The 22,819-nt window shown below is 44.4% G+C and overlaps 1 protein-coding gene across 2 annotated transcripts in view; it reads left to right on the top strand.

Moving 5' to 3' along the window:
- The window catches only part of ckbb (creatine kinase, brain b), a 28,441-nt gene that overhangs the window by 3,265 nt on the left and 2,357 nt on the right, over nucleotides 1–22,819 (top strand). Inside the window, exons 2-6 of one of the 2 annotated variants that reach the window (XM_031315172.2) lie at nucleotides 797–1,006; nucleotides 10,704–10,858; nucleotides 16,471–16,603; nucleotides 19,321–19,492; nucleotides 19,685–19,808. In XM_031315172.2, coding sequence (XP_031171032.1) covers nucleotides 814–1,006; nucleotides 10,704–10,858; nucleotides 16,471–16,603; nucleotides 19,321–19,492; nucleotides 19,685–19,808 — 777 coding nt within the window. In that variant the 5' untranslated portion in view covers nucleotides 797–813. Of the gene's footprint in view, nucleotides 1–774; nucleotides 1,007–10,703; nucleotides 10,859–16,470; nucleotides 16,604–19,320; nucleotides 19,493–19,684; nucleotides 19,809–22,819 lie in introns of those variants that run through there. The other variant, XM_031315183.2, reaches the window with a different exon arrangement.

Genomic DNA, 22,819 nt, shown 5'->3' with positions numbered 1-22,819 from the left:
CAATGTGGCAGATTTTTACATAATGCTTTATTACATAATGCGTTGGTACAACGTGTTTAAACTGTTCCTGTAGGTCAGCGACAAAAACATCGGAAAAGTGACAAAAATTTTGAAAAAGCTAAAAAACCAAAACAACGTAAAAGGTACAGCTGTTGTGCGATCGCGCTTTTGCAGTTGCGGCACCGAGACTTTGGAAGTTATCCTCGACATTTGCATTATATTTAAAATCTAATGCATGTATTTAGAAAAACTTTTAATACATAGTAGCTTTGTGACATTTTCATTTCTTCCTCCTGCTTCATGTATCCAATTTCTGATTTTACTATATGCAGGGGCATAGGTTTTGTCGGGGGTGGACACATTGTAATTGGGGGGTCTGGGGGTCGTCCCGCATACTATTTTGAGCATACACTTAATTTCCGGCATTGTGGTGAATTTTTAGGCAACAATTTATTCTGGAAAGGTCTTTATTTACACAAAGGAAATTATTTTTTATAAAGTATTCTCCTGTTTTGTTCACTTTGTTGTTGTATTGACCTCTTATTTTGACCTCTTTTGGGAATTGTCTTTCATGTTTTTTTGAGGGGTGATAAATCTACCTCTTCTAAATATTGGGGGGGGGGGGCATATCCCCCACATCCCCCTCTGAAATCTACACCTATGACTGATTTTACTGTCAGCAGCCGGACATTAACCTGTTTAAACTGTTCCTATAGGTCAGCAGCCGGATGTTAACCTGTTTAAACTGTTCCTATAGGTCAGCAGGACATTAACCTGTTTAAACTGTTCCCAGGTCAGCAGCCGGACGTCATCATGCCTTTCGGAAACACCCACAACAAGCTGAAGATGAACTACTCGTCGGATCAGGAGTACCCCGACCTCAGCAAGCACAACAACCACATGGCCAAGGTGCTCACGCCCGAAATCTACGAAAACCTGAGAGATAAGGAGACGCCCAGCGGCTTCACCCTGGACGACCTCATCCAGACCGGCGTCGACAACCCAGGTAACATTCCTCAAACAAGCCAGGTAACATTCCTCAAACAAGCCAGGTAACGTTCCCCAAACAACTCAGGTTACATTCCCCAAACAAGCCAGGTAACGTTCCTCAAACAAGCCAGGTAACATTCCTCAAACAAGCCAGGTAACGTTCCCCAAACAACTCAGGTTACATTCCCCAAACAAGCCAGGTAACGTTCCTCAAAGAAGCCATGTAACGTTCCCCAAACAAGCCAGGTAACGTTCCTCAAAGAAGCCATGTAACGTTCCCCAAACAAGCCAGGTAACGTTCCTCAAAGAAGCCATGTAACGTTCCCCAAACAAGCCAGGTAACGTTCCTCAAAGAAGCCAGGTAACATTCCCCAAACAAGCCAGGTAACGTTCCTCAAAGAAGCCAGGTAACATTCCCCAAACAAGCCAGGTAACGTTCCTCAAAGAAGCCAGGTAACATTCCCCAAACAAGCCAGGTAACATTCCCCAAACAAGCCAGGTAACGTTCCTCAAACAAGCCAGGTAATGTTCCTCAAAGAAGCCAGGTAACATTCCCCAAACAAGCCAGGTAACATTCCACAAACGAGCCAGGTAACGTTCCCCAAACAAGCCAGGTAACATTCCACAAACGAGCCAGGTAACGTTCCCCAAACAAGCCAGGTAACATTCCACAAACGAGCCAGGTAACGTTCCCCAAACAAGCCAGGTAACGTTCCTCAAACAAGCCAGGTAACGTTCCCCAAACAACCCAGATAACATTCCTCAAACAAGCCAGGTAACATTCCTCAAACAAGCCAGGTAACGTTCCCCAAACAACTCAGGTAACGTTCCCCAAACAAGCCAGGTAACGTTCCTCAAACAAGCCAGGTAACGTTCCCCAAACAAGCCAGGTAACGTTCCTCAAACAAGCCAGGTAACGTTCCCCAAACAACCCAGATAACATTCCTCAAACAAGCCAGGTAACATTCCTCAAACAAGCCAGGTAACGTTCCCCAAACAAGCCAGGTAACGTTCCTCAAACAAGCCAGGTAACGTTCCTCAAACAAGCCAGGTAACGTTCCCCAAACAACTCAGGTTACATTCCCCAAACAAGCCAGGTAACGTTCCCCAAACAAGCCAGGTAACGTTCCTCAAACAAGCCAGGTAACGTTCCCCAAACAAGCCAGGTAACGTTCCTCAAACAAGCCAGGTAACGTTCCCCAAACAACCCAGGTAACATTCCTCAAACAAGCCAGGTAACATTCCTCAAACAAGCCAGGTAACGTTCCTCAAACAAGGCAGGTAACGTTCCCCAAACAACTCAGGTTACATTCCCCAAACAAGCCAGGTAACGTTCCTTAAAGAAGCCATGTAACGTACCCCAAACAAGCCAGGTAACGTTCCTCAAAGAAGCCATGTAACGTTCCCCAAACAAGCCAGGTAACGTTCCCCAAACAAGCCAGGTAACGTTCCCCAAACGAGCCAGGTAATGTTCCTCAAACGAGCCAGGTAACGTTCCCCAACAAGCCAGGTAACATTCCTCAAACAAGCCAGGTAACATTCCCCAAACAAGCCAGGTAACATTCCTCAAACAAGCCAGGTAACATTCCCCAAACAAGCCAGGTAATGTTCCTCAAACAAGCCAGGTAACGTTCCCCAAACAAGCCAGGTAACATTCCACAAATGAGCCAGGTAACGTTCCCCAAACAAGCCAGGTAACATTCCACAAACGAGCCAGGTAACGTTCCCCAAACAAGCCAGGTAACATTCCACAAACGAGCCAGGTAACGTTCCCCAAACAAGCCAGGTAACGTTCCTCAAACAAGCCAGGTAACGTTCCCCAAACAAGCCAGGTAACATTCCACAAACGAGCCAGGTAACGTTCCCCAAACAAGCCAGGTAACATTCCCCAAACAAGCCAGGTAACATTCCACAAACGAGCCAGGTAATGTTCCTCAAACAAGCCAGGTAACGTTTCCCAACAAGCCAGGTAACATTCCCCAAACAAGCCAGGTAACATTCCCCAAACAAGCCAGGTAACATTCCACAAACGAGCCAGGTAACGTTCCCCAAACAAGCCAGGTAACATTCCACAAACGAGCCAGGTAACGTTCCCCAAACAAGCCAGGTAACATTCCTCAAACAAGCCAGGTAACATTCCTCAAACAAGCCAGGTAACGTTCCCCAAACAACTCAGGTTACATTCCCCAAACAAGCCAGGTAACATTCCCCAAACAAGCCAGGTAACATTCCACAAACGAGCCAGGTAACGTTCCCCAAACAAGCCAGGTAACATTCCACAAACGAGCCAGGTAACGTTCCCCAAACAAGCCAGGTAACATTCCTCAAACAAGCCAGGTAACATTCCTCAAACAAGCCAGGTAACGTTCCCCAAACAACTCAGGTTACATTCCCCAAACAAGCCAGGTAACGTTCCTCAAACAAGCCAGGTAACGTTCCCCAAACAAGCCAGGTAACATTCCACAAACGAGCCAGGTAACGTTCCCCAAACAAGCCAGGTAACATTCCACAAACGAGCCAGGTAACGTTCCCCAAACAAGCCAGGTAACGTTCCTCAAACAAGCCAGGTAACGTTCCCCAACAAGCCAGGTAACATTCCCCAAACAAGCCAGGTAACATTCCCCAAACAAGCCAGGTAATGTTCCTCAAACAAGCCAGGTAACGTTCCCCAAACAAGCCAGGTAACATTCCACAAACGAGCCAGGTAACGTTCCCCAAACAAGCCAGGTAACATTCCACAAACGAGCCAGGTAACGTTCCCCAAACAAGCCAGGTATCATTCCACAAACGAGCCAGGTAACGTTCCTCAAACAAGCCAGGTAACGTTCCCCAAACAACTCAGGTAACGTTCCCCAAACAAGCCAGGTAACATTTCCCAAACAAGCCAGGTAACGTTCCCCAAACAAGCCAGGTAACATTCCCCAAACGAGCCAGGTAACATTCCCCAAACGAGCCAGGTAATGTTCCTCAAACAAGCCAGGTAACGTTCCCCAACAAGCCAGGTCACATTCCCCAAACAAGTCAGGTAACATTCCCAAACAAGCCAGGTAATGTTCCCCAAACAAGCCAGGTAACATTCCCCAAACAAGCCAGGTAACATTCCACAAACGAGCCAGGTAATGTTCCTCAAACAAGCCAGGTAACGTTTCCCAACAAGCCAGTTAACATTCCCCAAACAAGCCAGGTAACATTCCCCAAACAAGCCAGGTAACATTCCACAAACGAGCCAGGTAACGTTCCCCAAACAAGCCAGGTAACATTCCACAAACGAGCCAGGTAACGTTCCCCAAACAAGCCAGGTAACATTCCTCAAACAAGCCAGGTAACATTCCTCAAACAAGCCAGGTAACGTTCCCCAAACAACTCAGGTTACATTCCCCAAACAAGCCAGGTAACGTTCCTCAAACAAGCCAGGTAACATTCCTCAAACAAGCCAGGTAACGTTCCCCAAACAACTCAGGTTACATTCCCCAAACAAGCCAGGTAACGTTCCTCAAAGAAGCCATGTAACGTTCCCCAAACAAGCCAGGTAACATTCCTCAAACAAGCCAGGTAACATTCCTCAAACAAGCCAGGTAATGTTCCCCAAACAACTCAGGTTACATTCCCCAAACAAGCCAGGTAACGTTCCTCAAACAAGCCAGGTAACATTCCTCAAACAAGCCAGGTAACATTCCTCAAACAAGCCAGGTAACGTTCCCCAAACAACTCAGGTTACATTCCCCAAACAAGCCAGGTAATGTTCCTCAAACAAGCCAGGTAACATTCCCCAAACAAGCCAGGTAACATTCCCCAAACAAGCCAGGTAACGTTCCCCAAACAAGCCAGGTAACATTCCCCAAACGAGCCAGGTAACATTCCCCAAACAAGCCAGGTAACATTCCCCAAACAAGCCAGGTAACGTTCCTCAAACAAGCCAGGTAACATTTCCCAAACAAGCCAGGTAACATTCCCCAAACAAGCCAGGTAACATTCCCCAAACAAGCCAGGTAACATTTCCCAAACAAGCCAGGTAACATTCCCCAAACAAGCCAGGTAACGTTCCTCAAACAAGCCAGGTAACATTTCCCAAACAAGCCAGGTAACATTTCCCAAACAAGCCAGGTAACGTTCCCCAAAGAAGCCAGGTAACGTTCCTCAAACAACTCAGGTAATATTCCCCAAACAACTCAGGTAACATTCCTCAAACAAGCCAGATAACATTCCCTAAACAAGCCAGGTAACATTTCCCAAACAAGCCAGGTAACATTTCCCAAACAAGCCAGGTAACGTTCCCCAAACAAGCCAGGTAACGTTCCTCAAACAACTCAGGTAATATTCCCCAAACAACTCAGGTAACATTCCTCAAACAAGCCAGATAACATTCCCCAAACAAGCCAGGTAACATTTCCCAAACAAGCCAGGTAACATTCCACAAACGAGCCAGGTAACATTCCCCAAACAAGCCAGGTAACATTTCCCAAACAAGCCAGGTAACATTCCACAAACGAGCCAGGTAACGTTCCCCAAACAAGCCAGGTAACATTCCACAAACGAGCCAGGTAACGTTCCCCAAACAAGCCAGGTAACATTCCTCAAACAAGCCAGGTAACATTCCTCAAATAAGCCAGGTAACGTTCCTCAAAGAAGCCATGTAACGTTCCCCAAACAAGCCAGGTAACATTCCTCAAACAAGCCAGGTAACATTCCTCAAATAAGCCAGGTAACGTTCCTCAAAGAAGCCATGTAACGTTCCCCAAACAAGCCAGGTAACATTCCTCAAACAAGCCAGGTAACATTCCTCAAACAAGCCAGGTAACGTTCCCCAAACAACTCAGGTTACATTCCCCAAACAAGCCAGGTAACGTTCCTCAAACAAGCCAGGTAACATTCCTCAAAGAAGCCAGGTAACGTTCCCCAAACAACTCAGGTTACATTCCCCAAACAAGCCAGGTAATGTTCCTCCAACAAGCCAGGTAACATTCCCCAAACAAGCCAGGTAACATTCCCCAAACAAGCCAGGTAACGTTCCCCAAACAAGCCAGGTAACATTCCCCAAACAAGCCAGGTAACATTCCCCAAACAAGCCAGGTAACATTCCCCAAACGAGCCAGGTAACATTCCCCAAACAAGCCAGGTAACGTTCCTCAAACAAGCCAGGTAACGTTCCCCAAAGAAGCCAGGTAACGTTCCTCAAACAACTCAGGTAATATTCCCCAAACAACTCAGGTAACATTCCTCAAACAAGCCAGATAACATTCCCTAAACAAGCCAAGTAACATTTCCCAAACAAGCCAGGTAACATTTCCCAAACAAGCCAGGTAACGTTCCCCAAAGAAGCCAGGTAACGTTCCTCAAACAACTCAGGTAATATTCCCCAAACAACTCAGGTAACATTCCTCAAACAAGCCAGATAACATTCCCCAAACAAGCCAGGTAACATTTCCCAAACAAGCCAGGTAACATTCCACAAACGAGCCAGGTAACGTTCCTCAAACAAGCCAGGTAACGTTCCCCAAACAAGCCAGGTAACGTTCCTCAAACAAGCCAGGTAACGTTCCTCAAACAAGCCAGGTAACGTTCCCCAAACAAGCCAGGTAACATTCCCCAAACAAGCCAGGTAACATTTCCCAAACAAGCCAGGTAACATTCCCCAAACAAGCCAGGTAACATTCCCCAAACAAGCCAGGTAACATTTCCCAAACAAGCCAGGTAACATTCCCCAAACAAGCCAGGTAACGTTCCTCAAACAAGCCAGGTAACATTTCCCAAACAAGCCAGGTAACATTTCCCAAACAAGCCAGGTAACGTTCCCCAAAGAAGCCAGGTAACGTTCCTCAAACAACTCAGGTAATATTCCCCAAACAACTCAGGTAACATTCCTCAAACAAGCCAGATAACATTCCCTAAACAAGCCAGGTAACATTTCCCAAACAAGCCAGGTAACATTTCCCAAACAAGCCAGGTAACGTTCCCCAAACAAGCCAGGTAACGTTCCTCAAACAACTCAGGTAATATTCCCCAAACAACTCAGGTAACATTCCTCAAACAAGCCAGATAACATTCCCCAAACAAGCCAGGTAACATTTCCCAAACAAGCCAGGTAACATTCCACAAACGAGCCAGGTAACATTCCCCAAACAAGCCAGGTAACATTTCCCAAACAAGCCAGGTAACATTCCACAAACGAGCCAGGTAACGTTCCCCAAACAAGCCAGGTAACATTCCACAAACGAGCCAGGTAACGTTCCCCAAACAAGCCAGGTAACATTCCTCAAACAAGCCAGGTAACATTCCTCAAATAAGCCAGGTAACGTTCCTCAAAGAAGCCATGTAACTTTCCCCAAACAAGCCAGGTAACATTCCTCAAACAAGCCAGGTAACATTCCTCAAATAAGCCAGGTAACGTTCCTCAAAGAAGCCATGTAACGTTCCCCAAACAAGCCAGGTAACATTCCTCAAACAAGCCAGGTAACATTCCTCAAACAAGCCAGGTAACGTTCCCCAAACAACTCAGGTTACATTCCCCAAACAAGCCAGGTAACGTTCCTCAAACAAGCCAGGTAACATTCCTCAAAGAAGCCAGGTAACGTTCCCCAAACAACTCAGGTTACATTCCCCAAACAAGCCAGGTAATGTTCCTCAAACAAGCCAGGTAACATTCCCCAAACAAGCCAGGTAACATTCCCCAAACAAGCCAGGTAACGTTCCCCAAACAAGCCAGGTAACATTCCCCAAACAAGCCAGGTAACATTCCCCAAACGAGCCAGGTAACATTCCCCAAACGAGCCAGGTAACATTCCCCAAACAAGCCAGGTAACGTTCCTCAAACAAGCCAGGTAACGTTCCCCAAAGAAGCCAGGTAACGTTCCTCAAACAACTCAGGTAATATTCCCCAAACAACTCAGGTAACATTCCTCAAACAAGCCAGATAACATTCCCTAAACAAGCCAAGTAACATTTCCCAAACAAGCCAGGTAACATTTCCCAAACAAGCCAGGTAACGTTCCCCAAAGAAGCCAGGTAACGTTCCTCAAACAACTCAGGTAATATTCCCCAAACAACTCAGGTAACATTCCTCAAACAAGCCAGATAACATTCCCCAAACAAGCCAGGTAACATTTCCCAAACAAGCCAGGTAACATTCCACAAACGAGCCAGGTAACGTTCCTCAAACAAGCCAGGTAACGTTCCCCAAACAAGCCAGGTAACGTTCCTCAAACAAGCCAGGTAACGTTCCTCAAACAAGCCAGGTAACGTTCCCCAAACAAGCCAGGTAACATTCCCCAAACAAGCCAGGTAACATTCCCCAAACGAGCCAGGTAACATTCCCCAAACGAGCCAGGTAACATTCCCCAAACAAGCCAGGTAACATTCCCCAAACAAGCTAGGTAACATTCCCCAAACAAGCCAGGTAACATTCCCCAAACAAGCCAGGTAACATTCCCCAAACAAGCCAGGTAACATTAAGCCAGGAGTTCGATGCCCCCTCCGTTTAAGTTTAAATAAATGGTTTGCTACCTTTTGTCACGGCTGAACGTGGCCCAGGTAATATCCTGGATCAGGTCCCAACCCCCAACCCAAGTTACACCCCTCTAAACCAGGGAATATCCTGGATCAGGTCCCAACCCCCAACCCAAGTTACACCCCTCTAAACCAGGGAATATCCTGGATCAGATCCCAACCCCCAACCCAAGTTACACCCCTCTAAACCAGGGAATATCCTGGATCAGGTTATATGGATCCCAGTTGCTAACCCAACATTGGTTAACCCTTTACCTACACTAGGTAACTCTTCCTTGAGATCAGGTAACCATAAATCCCCTCTAAACCAAGTAACTCTTCCCAGACTGGATATTTCCTTCCCCAGGTTGGATATTTCCTTCCCTAGACTACCTATTTCCCTCCCCAGATCCTGAACCCTTTCCTCAGGCCAGGTAACTAATAGTGTTGTCACCTTCACACAGGGACGTTGTGTTCTGACCTTCATTTCCTACTTGATTATAAACTCCTTAATTGGATTGATTCGTTAGATCGGGTTAATTTGGCACGTTAATTCCCCCGTGCACCGGGACGCTGGGTGCCCTTCCTGTCTGATCTCCTGATCCGCATCACATCCAACTTAATTTATTTAGCAGCATGCTACATAGAAACCTAACTACCAAATGGAGAAAACAACAATCCCCAAATACTTAAGTCCCTCCAAAATAAAACCAATACGTGCGTCCATCTTGTTTTGAAGGTCATCAGCACAAAATGGCCTCCAGTCAGAAAGGGTTGAGACTAAAAGGGATGCAGCTACGGCCGTAGCTTAGTTATAACAAAAACTTGCATAATCTGATGTAGTATAACAATATCATTTTAATACTATTACCCAGGAAACGCATGTTCGTTCCTCAGGTGTGTTTTAATCCAAACCACCATCTTTTTCTTAAAGCTACCTAGTTGTTTTGGTGTCTTAACTTAACTGTCGTCATGACTTTTTCTTGGCGAAACGCCGTAGCCATAGCCTGTATTCTAGCCACAACCGTTTCTGATTTGTGTCCCTGCAAGCAGTGACGGACTGGCCATCTGGAATTTGGGCAAATGCCAGAAGGGCCGCCACCCTATGGGCCACTAGTGATAATGTCTTTGGTTAATTTTAATAAGTTATTTTAAAAAAAATAGGGCTGGTGTGTTGCAAATGCCACGGCCGTTTTTTGATCCCAGTCCGTCACTGCCTGCAGGTATCCCGTTCATCCAAATCTATTCCAACTGGACTTATTTAGCAGCATTCTACATAGAAACCACATCACTAAATGGAGAAAACGTCAAAAATGAAGTCCCTCCTAAGTAAAACCATAGTCAGTATATATAATGGACCAGCAGGTCCCGTGTCTCTGGACGGAGACCAGTGAAGTCTCTTTCCCGGTGATGGCTGAGCGTTACTGAGCAGCCTCCAACTGAGCTTGAAGACGTAGATGTGACGTGAGCAACCTGTCTGAAAGTTGGAAGTCTTCTGGTAGCTGTGCCAAGAGAAATCTCAATCATTCCCAATCTAGCAGAGACGGAGAGCGTAGGTATATGTAAGGAGATAACATAGACACAGGCTAATTATTGATCACTAAAATGATAGTTAACATTAGTAATTAAACTTAAACAGCTAATGGAAGTCCAAACTGCCTGAGAGCTTCTCCTGTACTATACGGTAATTCCTCTACTATGAGACAGTAAGTCTCGTGGTTATGACCCAATCGTTAGCCTATTTTTATAAAAACGTCTGCTACGGAGCCATAACGTGAGCTACAAGGTAATGGAGCCTTTTATACATTGTCGTGTTTCTTTAGAAATAAACAATGGACAAATAGAGTCTTTAAACTCTTCAGATGTAAAGTTATTCTCTGTCAAAGTGACGTCAAAATGAATGGCAGTCAATGGGATGCTAACGGGAGGTGATGGCTTGGTAGCATCAAAATGGCTCCATAGGAGCTACGCTTTCTGAGGAGAGGCATACCGCCTTGAGTAAAACTAACAAGTGCATCCATCTTGTTTTGAAGAAGGCCATCAGCACAACATGGCATCCAGTCAGAAAGTTCGTAGTTACAGACCCAAACAGAATCTGCGGACGCATAAGTTTCTGCATTTAAAAAAGTTTAAAATAAAACAGTCTGCTAAATTCTGGAGACATTTATTCTGGATCACTGCTGAAAACTGTAAAAAATAATCTCCTCTGATTCTGTTTTTTGTCCCTGCAGGTCACCCATTCATCATGACGGTGGGCTGCGTTGCCGGAGACGAAGAGTCTTACGAGGTATTCAAAGAGCTGCTGGACCCGGTGATTGAAGACCGCCACGGAGGATACAAACCATCAGACAAACACAAGACGGACCTGAACCCCGACAACCTGCAGGTAAACAACCCTGAACCCCGAAAACCCCAACCCCGTTCTCGCTCCCATCTTGTAAAATACGGATGCTTGGTCAGGTGCCTTTGTCGTTGTTATTGATGCTAAAAGTCTCCTTTTGCGTCATATCTAAACGCGCTTGATCGGGACTATTGGCGTCACTTTTGACACAGTTATGTTAAGGAAAAGGTCGAGAGTGGGCTTACGTTTCCGTGAGATGCGGGAATAACGGGACGGTTGGGTTTAGGTAAAGAAGAACGGGACAGTTGGGTTTAGGAAATGTGACATACGGGACCTGATCCCCGGTCTCCTGGGTGAAAGTCCTGTGTTTGACCCATCCACCCCCCCAACCAACCTCCTTACGCGGAATTTCGGGCTTTCATACTACTCGCTACTGTAGTCGCTCTTAGTGTTACATCATCTTCAAACCCTGCGTAGCTGCTGCTCTCCCGGTACGTTCTACAAACACAATGAAGGGCACTTTTTTGCGTGGCTTCTGGCGCTGGCAGCCACTGTCCAGACGTCCGTATTTTACGAGTTCGGAGTGAGAACGGGTTGAGGGAAACGACCCTGAACCCTGTCAACCTGCAGGGAAATGACTCTGAAAATTAAAAAAATGATTATGTAGAGAAGCAACTGCATATGTCCGTCAACAAGGGTGATATGATAGTTTTGAAGGATGAAATGAAAATTAGTTTATCCAGTTTGAGAATATTTTGCAAAGCGTTCCAGTCGCGAGCAGCAGCAGATTGAAAAGATGTGAGACCAGAGGCAGCGTTGGTTTTGGGAATGCTTAATTGAAGATGACGTGAGGACCGGGTGTTTGTATGTGACAGACTTTGGCTGCAGCAGGTGACCTAAGTAAGGAGGTGATCGGCCAAAAAGGGTCTTGTAAATGAAATGGGCCAGTTGACAGATGAATATAGGGTGCAGTGGTGTGTTTAGGTCAGCCTGATCACCGCCCTTAAAGGTCCCATGGCATGAAAATGTCACTTTATGAGGTTTTTTAACATTAATATGAGTTCCCCCAGCCTGCCTATGGTCCCCCAGTGGCTAGAAATGGCGATAGATGTAAACCGAGCCCTGGGTATCCTGCTCTGCCTTTGAGAAAATGAAAGCTCAGATGGGCCGATCTGGAATCTTCCCTTTATGACGTCATAAGGGGAAAGGTTACCTCCCCTTTCTCTGCTTTGCCCGCCCAGAGAATTTGGCCCACCCATGAGAAAGAGCGAGACATCATGGCTTGAAAACAAGTGAAGTGGCAGTTGGTCAAGGCCACCCCCCCCCTCCCCTCTCTCTCTCCTCCTCAATAGCATTTAAAGCTACAGACACAGAAATAGCACATCCTAAGGAAAGCTCATTGTGGGACTGGCTCTAGTGGCTGGAATTCTGCACCAAGGCTGAATTTAGGGAAAGAGACTTCAGATACAGTATTAGGAGACCACTAAGGTCTATATAAAAGAGACTTCAGATACAGTATTAGGAGACCACTAAGGTCTATATAAAGAGACTTCAGATACAGTATTAGGAGACCACTAAGGTCTATATAAAAGAGACTTCAGATACAGTATTAGGGGACCACTAAGGTCTATATAAAAGAGACTTCAGATACAGTATTAGGGGACCACTAAGGTCTATATAAAAGAGACTTCAGATACAGTATTAGGGGACCACTAAGGTCTATATAAAAGAGACTTCAGATACAGTATTAGGGGACCACTAAGGTCTATATAAAAGAGACTTCAGATACAGTATTAGGGGACCACTAAGGTCTATATAAAGAGACTTCAGATACAGTATTAGAGGACCACTAAGGTCTATATAAAGAGACTTCAGATACAGTATTAGAGGACCACTAAGGCCTATATAAAAGAGACTTCAGATACAGTATTAGGGGACCACTAAGGTCTATATAAAAGAGACTTCAGATACAGTATTAGGGGACCACTATGGTCTATATAAAAGAGACTTCAGATACAGTATTAGGGGACCACTAAGGTCTATATAAAGAGACTTCAGATACAGTATTAGAGGACCACTAAGGCCTATATAAAAGAGACTTCAGATACAGTATTAGGGGACCACTAAGGCCTATATAAAAGAGACTTCAGATACAGTATTAGGGGACCACTAAGGCCTATATAAAAGAGACTTCAGATACAGTATTAGAGGACCACTAAGGTCTATATAAAGAGACTTCAGATACAGTATTAGAGGACCACTAAGGCCTATATAAAAGAGACTTCAGATACAGTATTAGGGGACCACTAAGGCCTATATAAAGAGACTTCAGATACAGTATTAGGGGACCATTAAGGTCTATATAAAAGCATCCAAAGAGTAGCATGTCATGGGACCTTTAAACAGAGGAAGCACAACTGCTTCTTTCCAAGCAGTTGGAATTTCGTAAACCACAACACGCGATTTAGAGGGGTGTAACATGAAGCCGGTCGGACAGAGCCAGACTTTCTTGGTGTCAGCTGCTGACAAAAACGTTGGCAAAAGCTGGTCTCATCTAGGACGTGTTCAGCTAAAAATCTGTATCGATCAGAGACTGAATACTGCTGACAGAGGGACGCTGTTTCTAAAGGAGCTGATTCGTGAAAGATTTCCAGCTGAAACTCTAAATATAAACTGGTCCAGACCCGGTCAGGTCTGCAGTATCGTAGTCTCCCATGTCCAGACCCTCCTCCACAGCACTGCAAAGGAAGGTCTGGCTAGTCCACACAGTACTCCTAGATGGTGGAATAACATGCTCTGGTTAATTGGCATTTCTTTAACCCTTGTGTTGTCTTCCCGTAGAACATGAACTTTTGTCCTTCAGGGTAAAACATTGTTTTGGCGCTTTTTAAAAACAAGTTTGCCACTTATTTCAACATTGTTTATTTATGCATGGTCAATAAACCTAATTTAAATGACATTGTACCTAATTTTTGAGTCAAACCAAAGCAGATATTATGAATTATTTTTGACTAATAGTTTAGATCAGAGGATGTTGAGCAGATCACAGACTGGTGTTTGTCAAAGTTTAGTCAGGATGCTGTTTTTGAAACCATTAAAACATTTTATTTAAAAATGCAATGAAAGTAATCATTAATTTTACCCGTGAAGAATATTGCATGGGTCCCATACAATGTGCATGCATCCATGTTATTTTTGGGCAATTTGGTTGAAAGAAACATATTCCTGACTTAAAAAACTTTGAAAACGGGTCAAATTTGACCCGAGGACAACACAAGGGTTAAACCAATCACAATCATCTTGGGCGGGGCTAATGCTGTGTTCCAGGCAGCCCGTAACTCGTGTTTTCACAACCTTCTACTCAGTGTTGGGAAAGTTCACTTTCTACATGAACTAGTTCAAAGTTCAGTTCACAAATTTTAAAATGAACTAGTTCAGTTCATAGTTCATACTTCAAAATTTTGAACTAATTATGCACTAGTTCATAGTTATTTTTTCCATGTGTTTCTGCGAGCTATTATTTTTCTAAATTATTGCCACAGCCCATATAGGACCACAGACAGCAATTATGTTATCAGTTTGAACGCTGAAACTATGCGTCAGATGTATTTGCTTGCACATACTGAAGGCTAGCCGGGTGCTTCCGTTCAATGTGCCGTCTCAGCTCTGCTGTGGATGGGACTGAAGTAAGGATTTTATTTTTGCCGGCGGGCAAAGTTTGCACAGAAATGTAAGATTTTTCACATCCCCAACGACCTTATCATAAAACTTGTTTAAATGATCATACGACGCCTCCATGCTGCTTTTTGTTTTGATGACCCATGCGGCGGTGAGACACTGGTGGCTGGTGTTGCCAGATTGGGTGTTTTTTCCGCTACATATTTTGGCCTGTTTACGGTGTGTTTTAGCCGGGTTTTGGCCTGGAAGGCTCTGTAGAAATCTGGTACCCTATTGAACGAAGTTAAACTGAGAGAGCGTGCCGTTCACAGACACCAGAATGAATGAGTTCACAGTAACGTTCATCAGGCAGTAATGCAGCACGTTCAGTTCACGTCCGCACAAAATATGAACGAGGTCATGAACTATCGTTCAATGAACGCGTTCAGGCACAACACTGCTTCTACCCGTGAAAGTGCTCTGGAACGGCAGTCAAACCCGTAACTTACTACTCGTGAACTGGTACCAGATCGTTGTACTCCCAGTTACACACACGTAAACAACAATGGCGCCCCCTGTTGATGCTATACAGACGCCGGTGATTAACAGAGAGAAATAGACTAGAAAATCGCTAGTATCAGCTAGCCCTAGCTAACGTCAACGGTAGGTAGAAGGGTTTGTGGCAAGGGGGTAAGCTTCTCCTCACAACCCGTAGATCCTATGGCACCATTTTGATGCTACCAAGCCATCAGCTCCCGTTAGCATCCCATTGACTGCCATTCATTTTGATGCTACCAAGCCATCACCCCCCGTTAGCATCCCATTGACTGCCATTCATTCTGACGTCACTTTGACAGAGAATAACTTTACATCTGAAGAGTTTAAAGACTCTATTTGTCCGTTGTTTATTTCTAAAGAAACACGACAATGTATAAAAGGCTCCATTACCTTGTAGCTCACGTTATGGCTCCGTAGCAGACGTTTTTATAAAAATAGGCTAACGATTGGGTCATAACCACGAGACTTACTGTCTCATAGTAGAGGAATTACCGTATAGTACAGGAGAAGCTCTCAGGCAGTTTGGACTTCCATTAGCTGTTTAAGTTTAATTACTAATGTTAACTATCATTTTAGTGATCAATAATTAGCCTGTGTCTATGTTATCTCCTTACATATACCTACGCTCTCCGTCTCTGCTAGATTGGGAATGATTGAGATTTCTCTTGGCACAGCTACCAGAAGACTTCCAACTTTCAGACAGGTTGCTCACGTCACATCTACGTCTTCAAGCTCAGTTGGAGGCTGCTCAGTAACGCTCAGCCATCACCGGGAAAGAGACTTCACTGGTCTCCGTCCAGAGACACGGGGCCTGGTGGTCCATTTTATATACTGTCTATGGTTTGTGGTGACTTTGCCTGGAATGCTACGAAGTCGTGACTTGAAGTGGTAACTTATGGGCTAAAAATTGTGTCTGGAAAGCAGCATTACTGTCACATAGTAGAGGAATAAATTAAATGATTGCTTCAATGTGAGAAATGCTTTATGTTTATAAGATTTGTTTACTGGGGCGTCTGAATATCTCACCTGGTTGGGCTCACACCCCATGTACAGAGACTCAGTCCTTGCCGCAGCGGCCACCCTCCCATTTCCTGTCTTCAGCTGTCCTGTAAAATAAAGACCTTAAATAAAATACCCCCAATAAACCAATCCCAATCATCATGGGCGGGGCTAAGCTCCGGACGGAGCCACGGTGCCTCTGCTAAATAGTCTCAGGAAGGAACTTGTTTTGGTGGAACATGTGGACGTTCAAAAGTAGTTTTAGTCGTGCAACAGAAAACTCAGATTGGACAGATAGTCTAGCTAGCTGTCTGGATTTACCCTGCAGAGATCTGAGGAGCAGTTAACCATAGTCCTCACAAATCCACCAGAGGTTAGAACAGACCAGTAGTTCTGGTTCTGGACCGTCTGTTTCGGTTCTGATTGTATCTTCTGTGTTTCAGGGCGGAGATGATCTGGATCCAAACTACGTCCTGAGTTCTCGGGTTAGGACCGGACGTAGCGTCCGCGGCTTCTGCCTGCCGCCACACTGCAGCCGCGGAGAACGCCGCGCCATCGAAAACCTCTCCATCGAAAGTACGACATCACTTCCTGTGTGTTTTTTTTTTTTTTTTTTGGTTTGTTGCTTTCTCCGACACCTTTGTTGCTTTTTTCGCCTTTGGTTTTGCATTTTTGTCAACAGAAAGCCGAAGGACTCTGGATGACGAGGCATCAGGACATTTTGTCTTGAAATTTAAAACTCACAATAATGTCGTTAAAGGCGCTGACACACCGAGCCGATACTCGTCCGTCTGACCGTCTGGCGAGGTCGGGGACTCGAGGCTGTTCGGTGTGTTCCGTGCCGTCGTCCATCTGAGGAGCCGTCGGCCTTCATTTTGGTCGATTTGACTTGTTGAATCGGAGGGCGGGCAGTCAGACTCAATGACCCATCTGATTGGTGGAGTTCTAGCCCTTGACTAGCGAATCAGTGCACTTATGTTAGCGTAACGAACGCCTCTCAAAATCTGACAAAAATCTTTTAAACTGACCTTTGTTGATCTGAAATGAAGACAGATTCAGCAGCTGCACGGCCTATTTCTCTCTTCAAATGTTTTCAGAAACACGTTTCGGTGAACTATTTTAGTCCAATATGAGATCGTATTCTGAACGAGCCGCCATGACAGTCTGGCTGTGAATTTCTGGAGAAACCAGACCCACGTGACGCGTTCGTCCAATCAGCTGCCGGTTTTCATTTTTTGGGCAACAACATAGATTAGCGCCGTCTGCTGTTATGGAGACGTATTACGTCTCGTCTCTTCGGTGTGATCTGAGGAACTTTTTGGACCTCGGGGAGACTGATCAGTCACACTGGCTTTTCTCCTGACGGTCGGCCGTCTGGTTGGTGTGTTTGGGCCTTTACTGTCACAAAGAAAATATTTAAGGATTATCTTCTGGATGAATGGATTAGTTTTGTCTCTCTAATGTTGGAAAATGGTAAAAAAAATGTCAAAAACGACAGAAACGTTGAAGAAAATGACAACAACTTTTTAAAAAGCAACAAAACTTGCAGTGACACAGATGTTGTTCAGAGATTTCAGTGTGTCTGTAAATCCTCTCTGATGGGGGGGTTCAGGAGGATAAAAGTGTTTTCATTCAGATCTGGTCTTTATTTAGAAGCTTTCCCAGCATGCCTCAGTGATCTCGGCGAGCGTGACGGTTGAATGCGGCGGTTATATAACCGTGAGCTGTGTGTCGTCCTGCCGAGACTCTTAATGAGGCCGAAGAAGAATAACTCTTTCACATTCAAATGAGACGGAAGAGAAGCGGCCGTCTCTTAGCAACGCTCCCACGTTAACTCTTCCAGGGAACAACGGAGACTAAACAGGAGAAGGAAACGAAGTGAGGCTGAATTATACAAACAAAGTTCAGACAATTATTAGTTTTCAGTCCCTCCAGAAAAACGCAATTATGCAATCTCATAATTCAATGCATAATCAGCCAAAGTCTGCATATTCATGCGGGGGCCGCATTTTTTCACTTTCGCCGCATAAATTGCCGATTTCCGCGCAAAATGCATGATTTCATAATTAAATAATAAATATACAATAAATAAATAACATAAATATCCCGCATATTCCATCGCATTTTTTAAGAAAACTTGCCGCATAATCAAGGACTTTCTGCATTTTTCTGGAAGGACTGAGTTTTCTCCGTAATGAGCCCTGAATGATGACTGTAATTTCAAGTGTTGAAGGGTAGCAGTCTTTTTAGTCTAGGTATGTGACCATCGTTACCAAGGATCCTTTTAAGCCCCAGACACACCGACCAGACGGCCGTTACACACCGACCAGACGCCGGCCGTCGGCAGTAAAGCCAGTGTGACTGATCAGTCTCCTCTCTTCCCCGAAGAGACCAGACGTAATACGTCTCCATAACAGCAGGCGGCGCTAATCTGGATTGTCGCCCAAAAATGAAAACCGGCAGCTGATTGGACGAACGCGTCACGTGGGTCTGGCTGCTCCCCGACCATAATGGCAGCTCATTCAGAATACGATCTCATAATGGACTAAAATAGTTCACCGAAACGTTGCTGAATCTGTCTTCATTTCAGATCAACAAAGGTCAGTTTAAAAGATTTTCATCAGATTTTGAGAGACTCTAGTCACGCTCATCCCGCTCCCCGTTTCCTGGTTAGCTCTCCACCAATCAGATGGGTCATTGAGTCTGACTGCCCGCCCTCCGACCCAGCAAGTCAGGTCGGTGGAAGACTTGGAGTTAAGCTTTTCTTTGTGAAAAGAACAAAAAACGGTGTCACTGCTCGATGTGAGTCGCACAATCGTCACTTTGCGACAAGTAGCCTCCAAGATGCTAACGAGAGACTTCTGTCATGTCAATACAGTAAAAATGGACCTACATAACAGAGTTGGTTCACTGCTGGCTACAAGTTAGCAATCAAACCCAACAAAGGCTGTCACTAGAATGGTGTTTTGAGCTAACGTTAGCAATCAAACAATCACAGATAGCTACAACGTTTTTGAAATGATTTCCATCTTCTATTTATATTTATTTAAATTTATATTTTCATTAGCTTACATTTATTTAAATGTATATTTATTTTTATTTATTTATTTTTATTTTTATTTATTTAAATTTATATTTATATTTATATTTATATTTATATTTATTTAAATTTATATTCATATTTATTTATTTATATTTATTTAAATTTATATTGAATCTATCAACTAGCGTTGCTCTGATTGGTTGTAGCGCTAACCCTTTGACCCTCTGACCCCTGACCTCTGACCCTGTAGGTCTGGACCTGCTGGACGGAGACCTGAAGGGGAAGTATTTCGCTCTGAAGAACATGACGGAGGAGGAGCAGCAGCAGCTGATTGATGACCACTTCCTGTTTGATAAGCCCGTCTCCCCGCTGCTGCTGGCGTCCGGCATGGCCCGTGATTGGCCCGACGGCCGCGGCATCTGGTCAGAATATTACCTCACTTCCTGTTCTTGTGTCTCGGCTTCCTGTTCCTGTGTTAGTTAACCCTTGGCTCTGTCCTGCAGGCGTCTGTGTTAGTTAACCCTTGGCTCTGTCCTGCAGGCGTCTGTGTTAGTTAACCCTGGGCTCTGTCCTGCAGGTACCTTTGTTAGTTAACCCTGGGCTCTGTCTTACAGGCACAACGACAACAAGACCTTCCTGGTGTGGGTGAACGAGGAGGATCACCTGCGTGTCATCAGCATGCAGAAAGGAGGAAACATGAAGGAGGTGTTCAACCGCTTCTGCACCGGCCTCACCAAGGTAACACCTGCAGCTCACTTTCTGTTTCCACACTCACTCTTCCCGTCATAGTGTTTATTAAATAGTGAACTATATAGGGAACATACACTAAACTACAGTGAAAACATGGCTGCGTCAGTAGATGTGTCTGTTATTTGTGTGACGGAGGCATCATGTCAACACGGTTTTCGCGCTCAGAGATCAACCATGTCGGCATTATTACTCTTCACTGAACAATTACGTGACTCTCTTAACAAAGGTCACATCACTGGAGCTATTTTTTATTGATTTTCATAAAGCCTTTGACACAGTAAACTATCAGATCCTGCTTAACAAACTTATATGATCTCGCTCAAGTGTGTAAACACTCAAAATGCGTACTGTACGCTGATGATACTGTGATTTTTCTCTCTGACTAAAATCCTGATTCCAAATTACCATCTGATCTTCAGTTCTTACATGACTGGTTGAAAAAGAACCACTTGACCATCAATGTAAAGAAATTCAGATACTGAATGTATGTATTTTCACTCACCCAGAAAGTCTCTTTCACTGATCCTATTACCGTTGCAAACCAAGATCTTGTCGTCACAAAGACTTTCAAATATCTTGCTGTGCTACTTGACTCCACTCTGCCAATACTGTCAAGACAGCACTTTGAGACGGTAATCCACGCCTTTGTTACCACTCGGCTGAATTACTGTAATGCACTTAATGTGGGGGTAAGTGGGTCCTCCATCGCCCGTCTCCAGATGGTACAGAATGCTGCTGCACGTCTTTTAACTGGCACACGTAAACATGAGCACATTTCCCCCATTTTAGCCTCACTCCACTGGCTGCCTATTCAATTTAGGATCCATTTTAAAATTCTTGTATTTGCTTTTAAAGGAACACGCCGACTTATTGGGACTTTAGCTTATTCACCGTAACCCCCAGAGTTAGATAAGTCGATACATACCCTTCTCATCTCCGTGCGTGCTATAACGCTGTCTGACGGTTCCACCGGTAGCTTAGCTTAGCACAGATCCTGGAGGTAACTGGCTCCATCTAGCCTACTGCTCCCAATAAGTGACAAAATAACGTCAACATGTTCCTATTTCCATGTTGTGATTTGTATAGTCACAGCGTGTACAAATAACAAGGTCACATGACACACAGCCATCTTCTAACCGTAAACATACTGGGAACTATATTCTCAGAAGGAGAAGCTCTGCTACTTCTGCTACTTGGGCGGAGTGATTTGCTTTGCAGCTTCGCCTTTCTGAGAATATAGTTCCCGGGTTGTTTACGGTTAGAAGATGGCTGTGTCTCAACTTATCTAACTCTGGGGGTTACGGTGAATATGCTAAAGTCCCAATAAGTCGGCGTGTTCCTTTAAACCCTGAATGGTCTTGCCCCGCCCTACCCTACTCTGAGCTTCTACGCCCTTATATCCCCACTCGCTCTCTCAGGTCAGGATCAGCTACTCCTGAGTGTGCCTAAAACTAAGCGGAAGCTCAGAGGAGACCGTGCCTTTGCTGTGTTGGCTCCTAAATTATGGAATGATCTGCCTCTGCACGTTAAACAGGCCTCTTCTCTGTCTGTTTTTAAATCCCGTCTTAAAACCCATCTCTTCTCTGTGGCCTTTGACACCTAGTAAGATGTCGACTTAACTTACTTCATTTAATTATTTATTTTTATTGCTTTTTATTGCGCAGCTATTATTTTTATTCATGTCATCATGTTATGTCTTTTATTTATGTTTTAATTATTCTTCTGTACAGCACTTTGGTCACTTTGGTTGTTTTAAAGCGCTTAACAAATAAAGTTGGATTGGATTGGATTGACTCACACCTTACATACCGGGAACACGTTTCTAACCTCACAAAAAAGCTGAATCAGAAACTTTATGTGTATAACAAGATTAGATCATATCTCTCCTTTTCTGTTTCTGAAACCTACCTACACTACTGGTCAAAAGTTTGGGGTCACTTAACAATGTCCATTATAGACAGAATACCAGCTGAGATCAGTTGCATTGTTTTTTTAATCAGGGCAGCAGTTTTCAGATTACATTATGTGCTTACATCAGTGTTTTTCAACCTTTTTTGAGCCACGGCACATTTTTTACATTAAAAAAAATCCCGCGGCACACCACCAACCAAAAATGTTACAAAATGCCACATTGTAGCCTAATAAGATCAGAATCTACATTTTTCCTTTTTAAAAATGTATCCATCGATGTTGCAGGCTTACATCGATGACCTCGGCCCTACTGCTTACATCCTGTCACTGCCACCAGGGGGCAGTCATTCTACTGTTTACATCCTGTCACTGCCACCAGGGGGCAGTCATTCTACTGTTTACATCCTGTCACTGCCACCAGGGGGCAGTAATTCTACTGTTTACATCCTGTCACTGCCCCCAGGGGGCAGTAATTCTGCTGTCTTACATCAACAAGATGAGCAACAATGGCAAATTATTTGCAGTAACTCAATAAAAAAATTTGTTGGACCAATTAAGTAAAATCGAATAATTTCCCACGGGACACAGGACGATCTCTCACGGCAGAAAATCACTGGCTTACATAATTGCAAAAGGGTTCTCGACAATATCTACATTGCCCATTATCAGCAACCATTCATCCAATGCTCCAAAGGCTCACTCTGGTCACTAATCTGATATCAGTTTAAAAGGCTCACTGAGAAAACATGGAGAACCCTTTTACAATGATGTAAACACATAATGTCATCTGAAAACTGCTGCCCTGATTAAAAAAACAATGCAACTGATCTCAGCTGGTATTCTGTCTATAATGGACATTTATAAGTGACCCCAAACTTTTGACCGGTAGTGTACATGCCATTGTGTTTTCAACAAGGTCCTACTGTCTTCCTATCTGGTCTCTTACCACTAAGGACATTACTGAACCAACAGCACGACTATACTACCGAGCTCTTAAGATCCACAGTCATCTCCCAAAGTGGTCTCACCATTGCTTTGCATTCGCACGCTCAAATGCTTTGACTTACCAGAACTACATAAACAGCCAC

This window comes from Sander lucioperca, chromosome 19, assembly GCF_008315115.2.
Source record: "Sander lucioperca isolate FBNREF2018 chromosome 19, SLUC_FBN_1.2, whole genome shotgun sequence".
Taxonomy (NCBI): domain Eukaryota; kingdom Metazoa; phylum Chordata; class Actinopteri; order Perciformes; family Percidae; genus Sander; species Sander lucioperca.
Note: the sequence above shows the minus strand (reverse complement) of the source record. Positions and strands in the feature narration are given on the sequence as shown.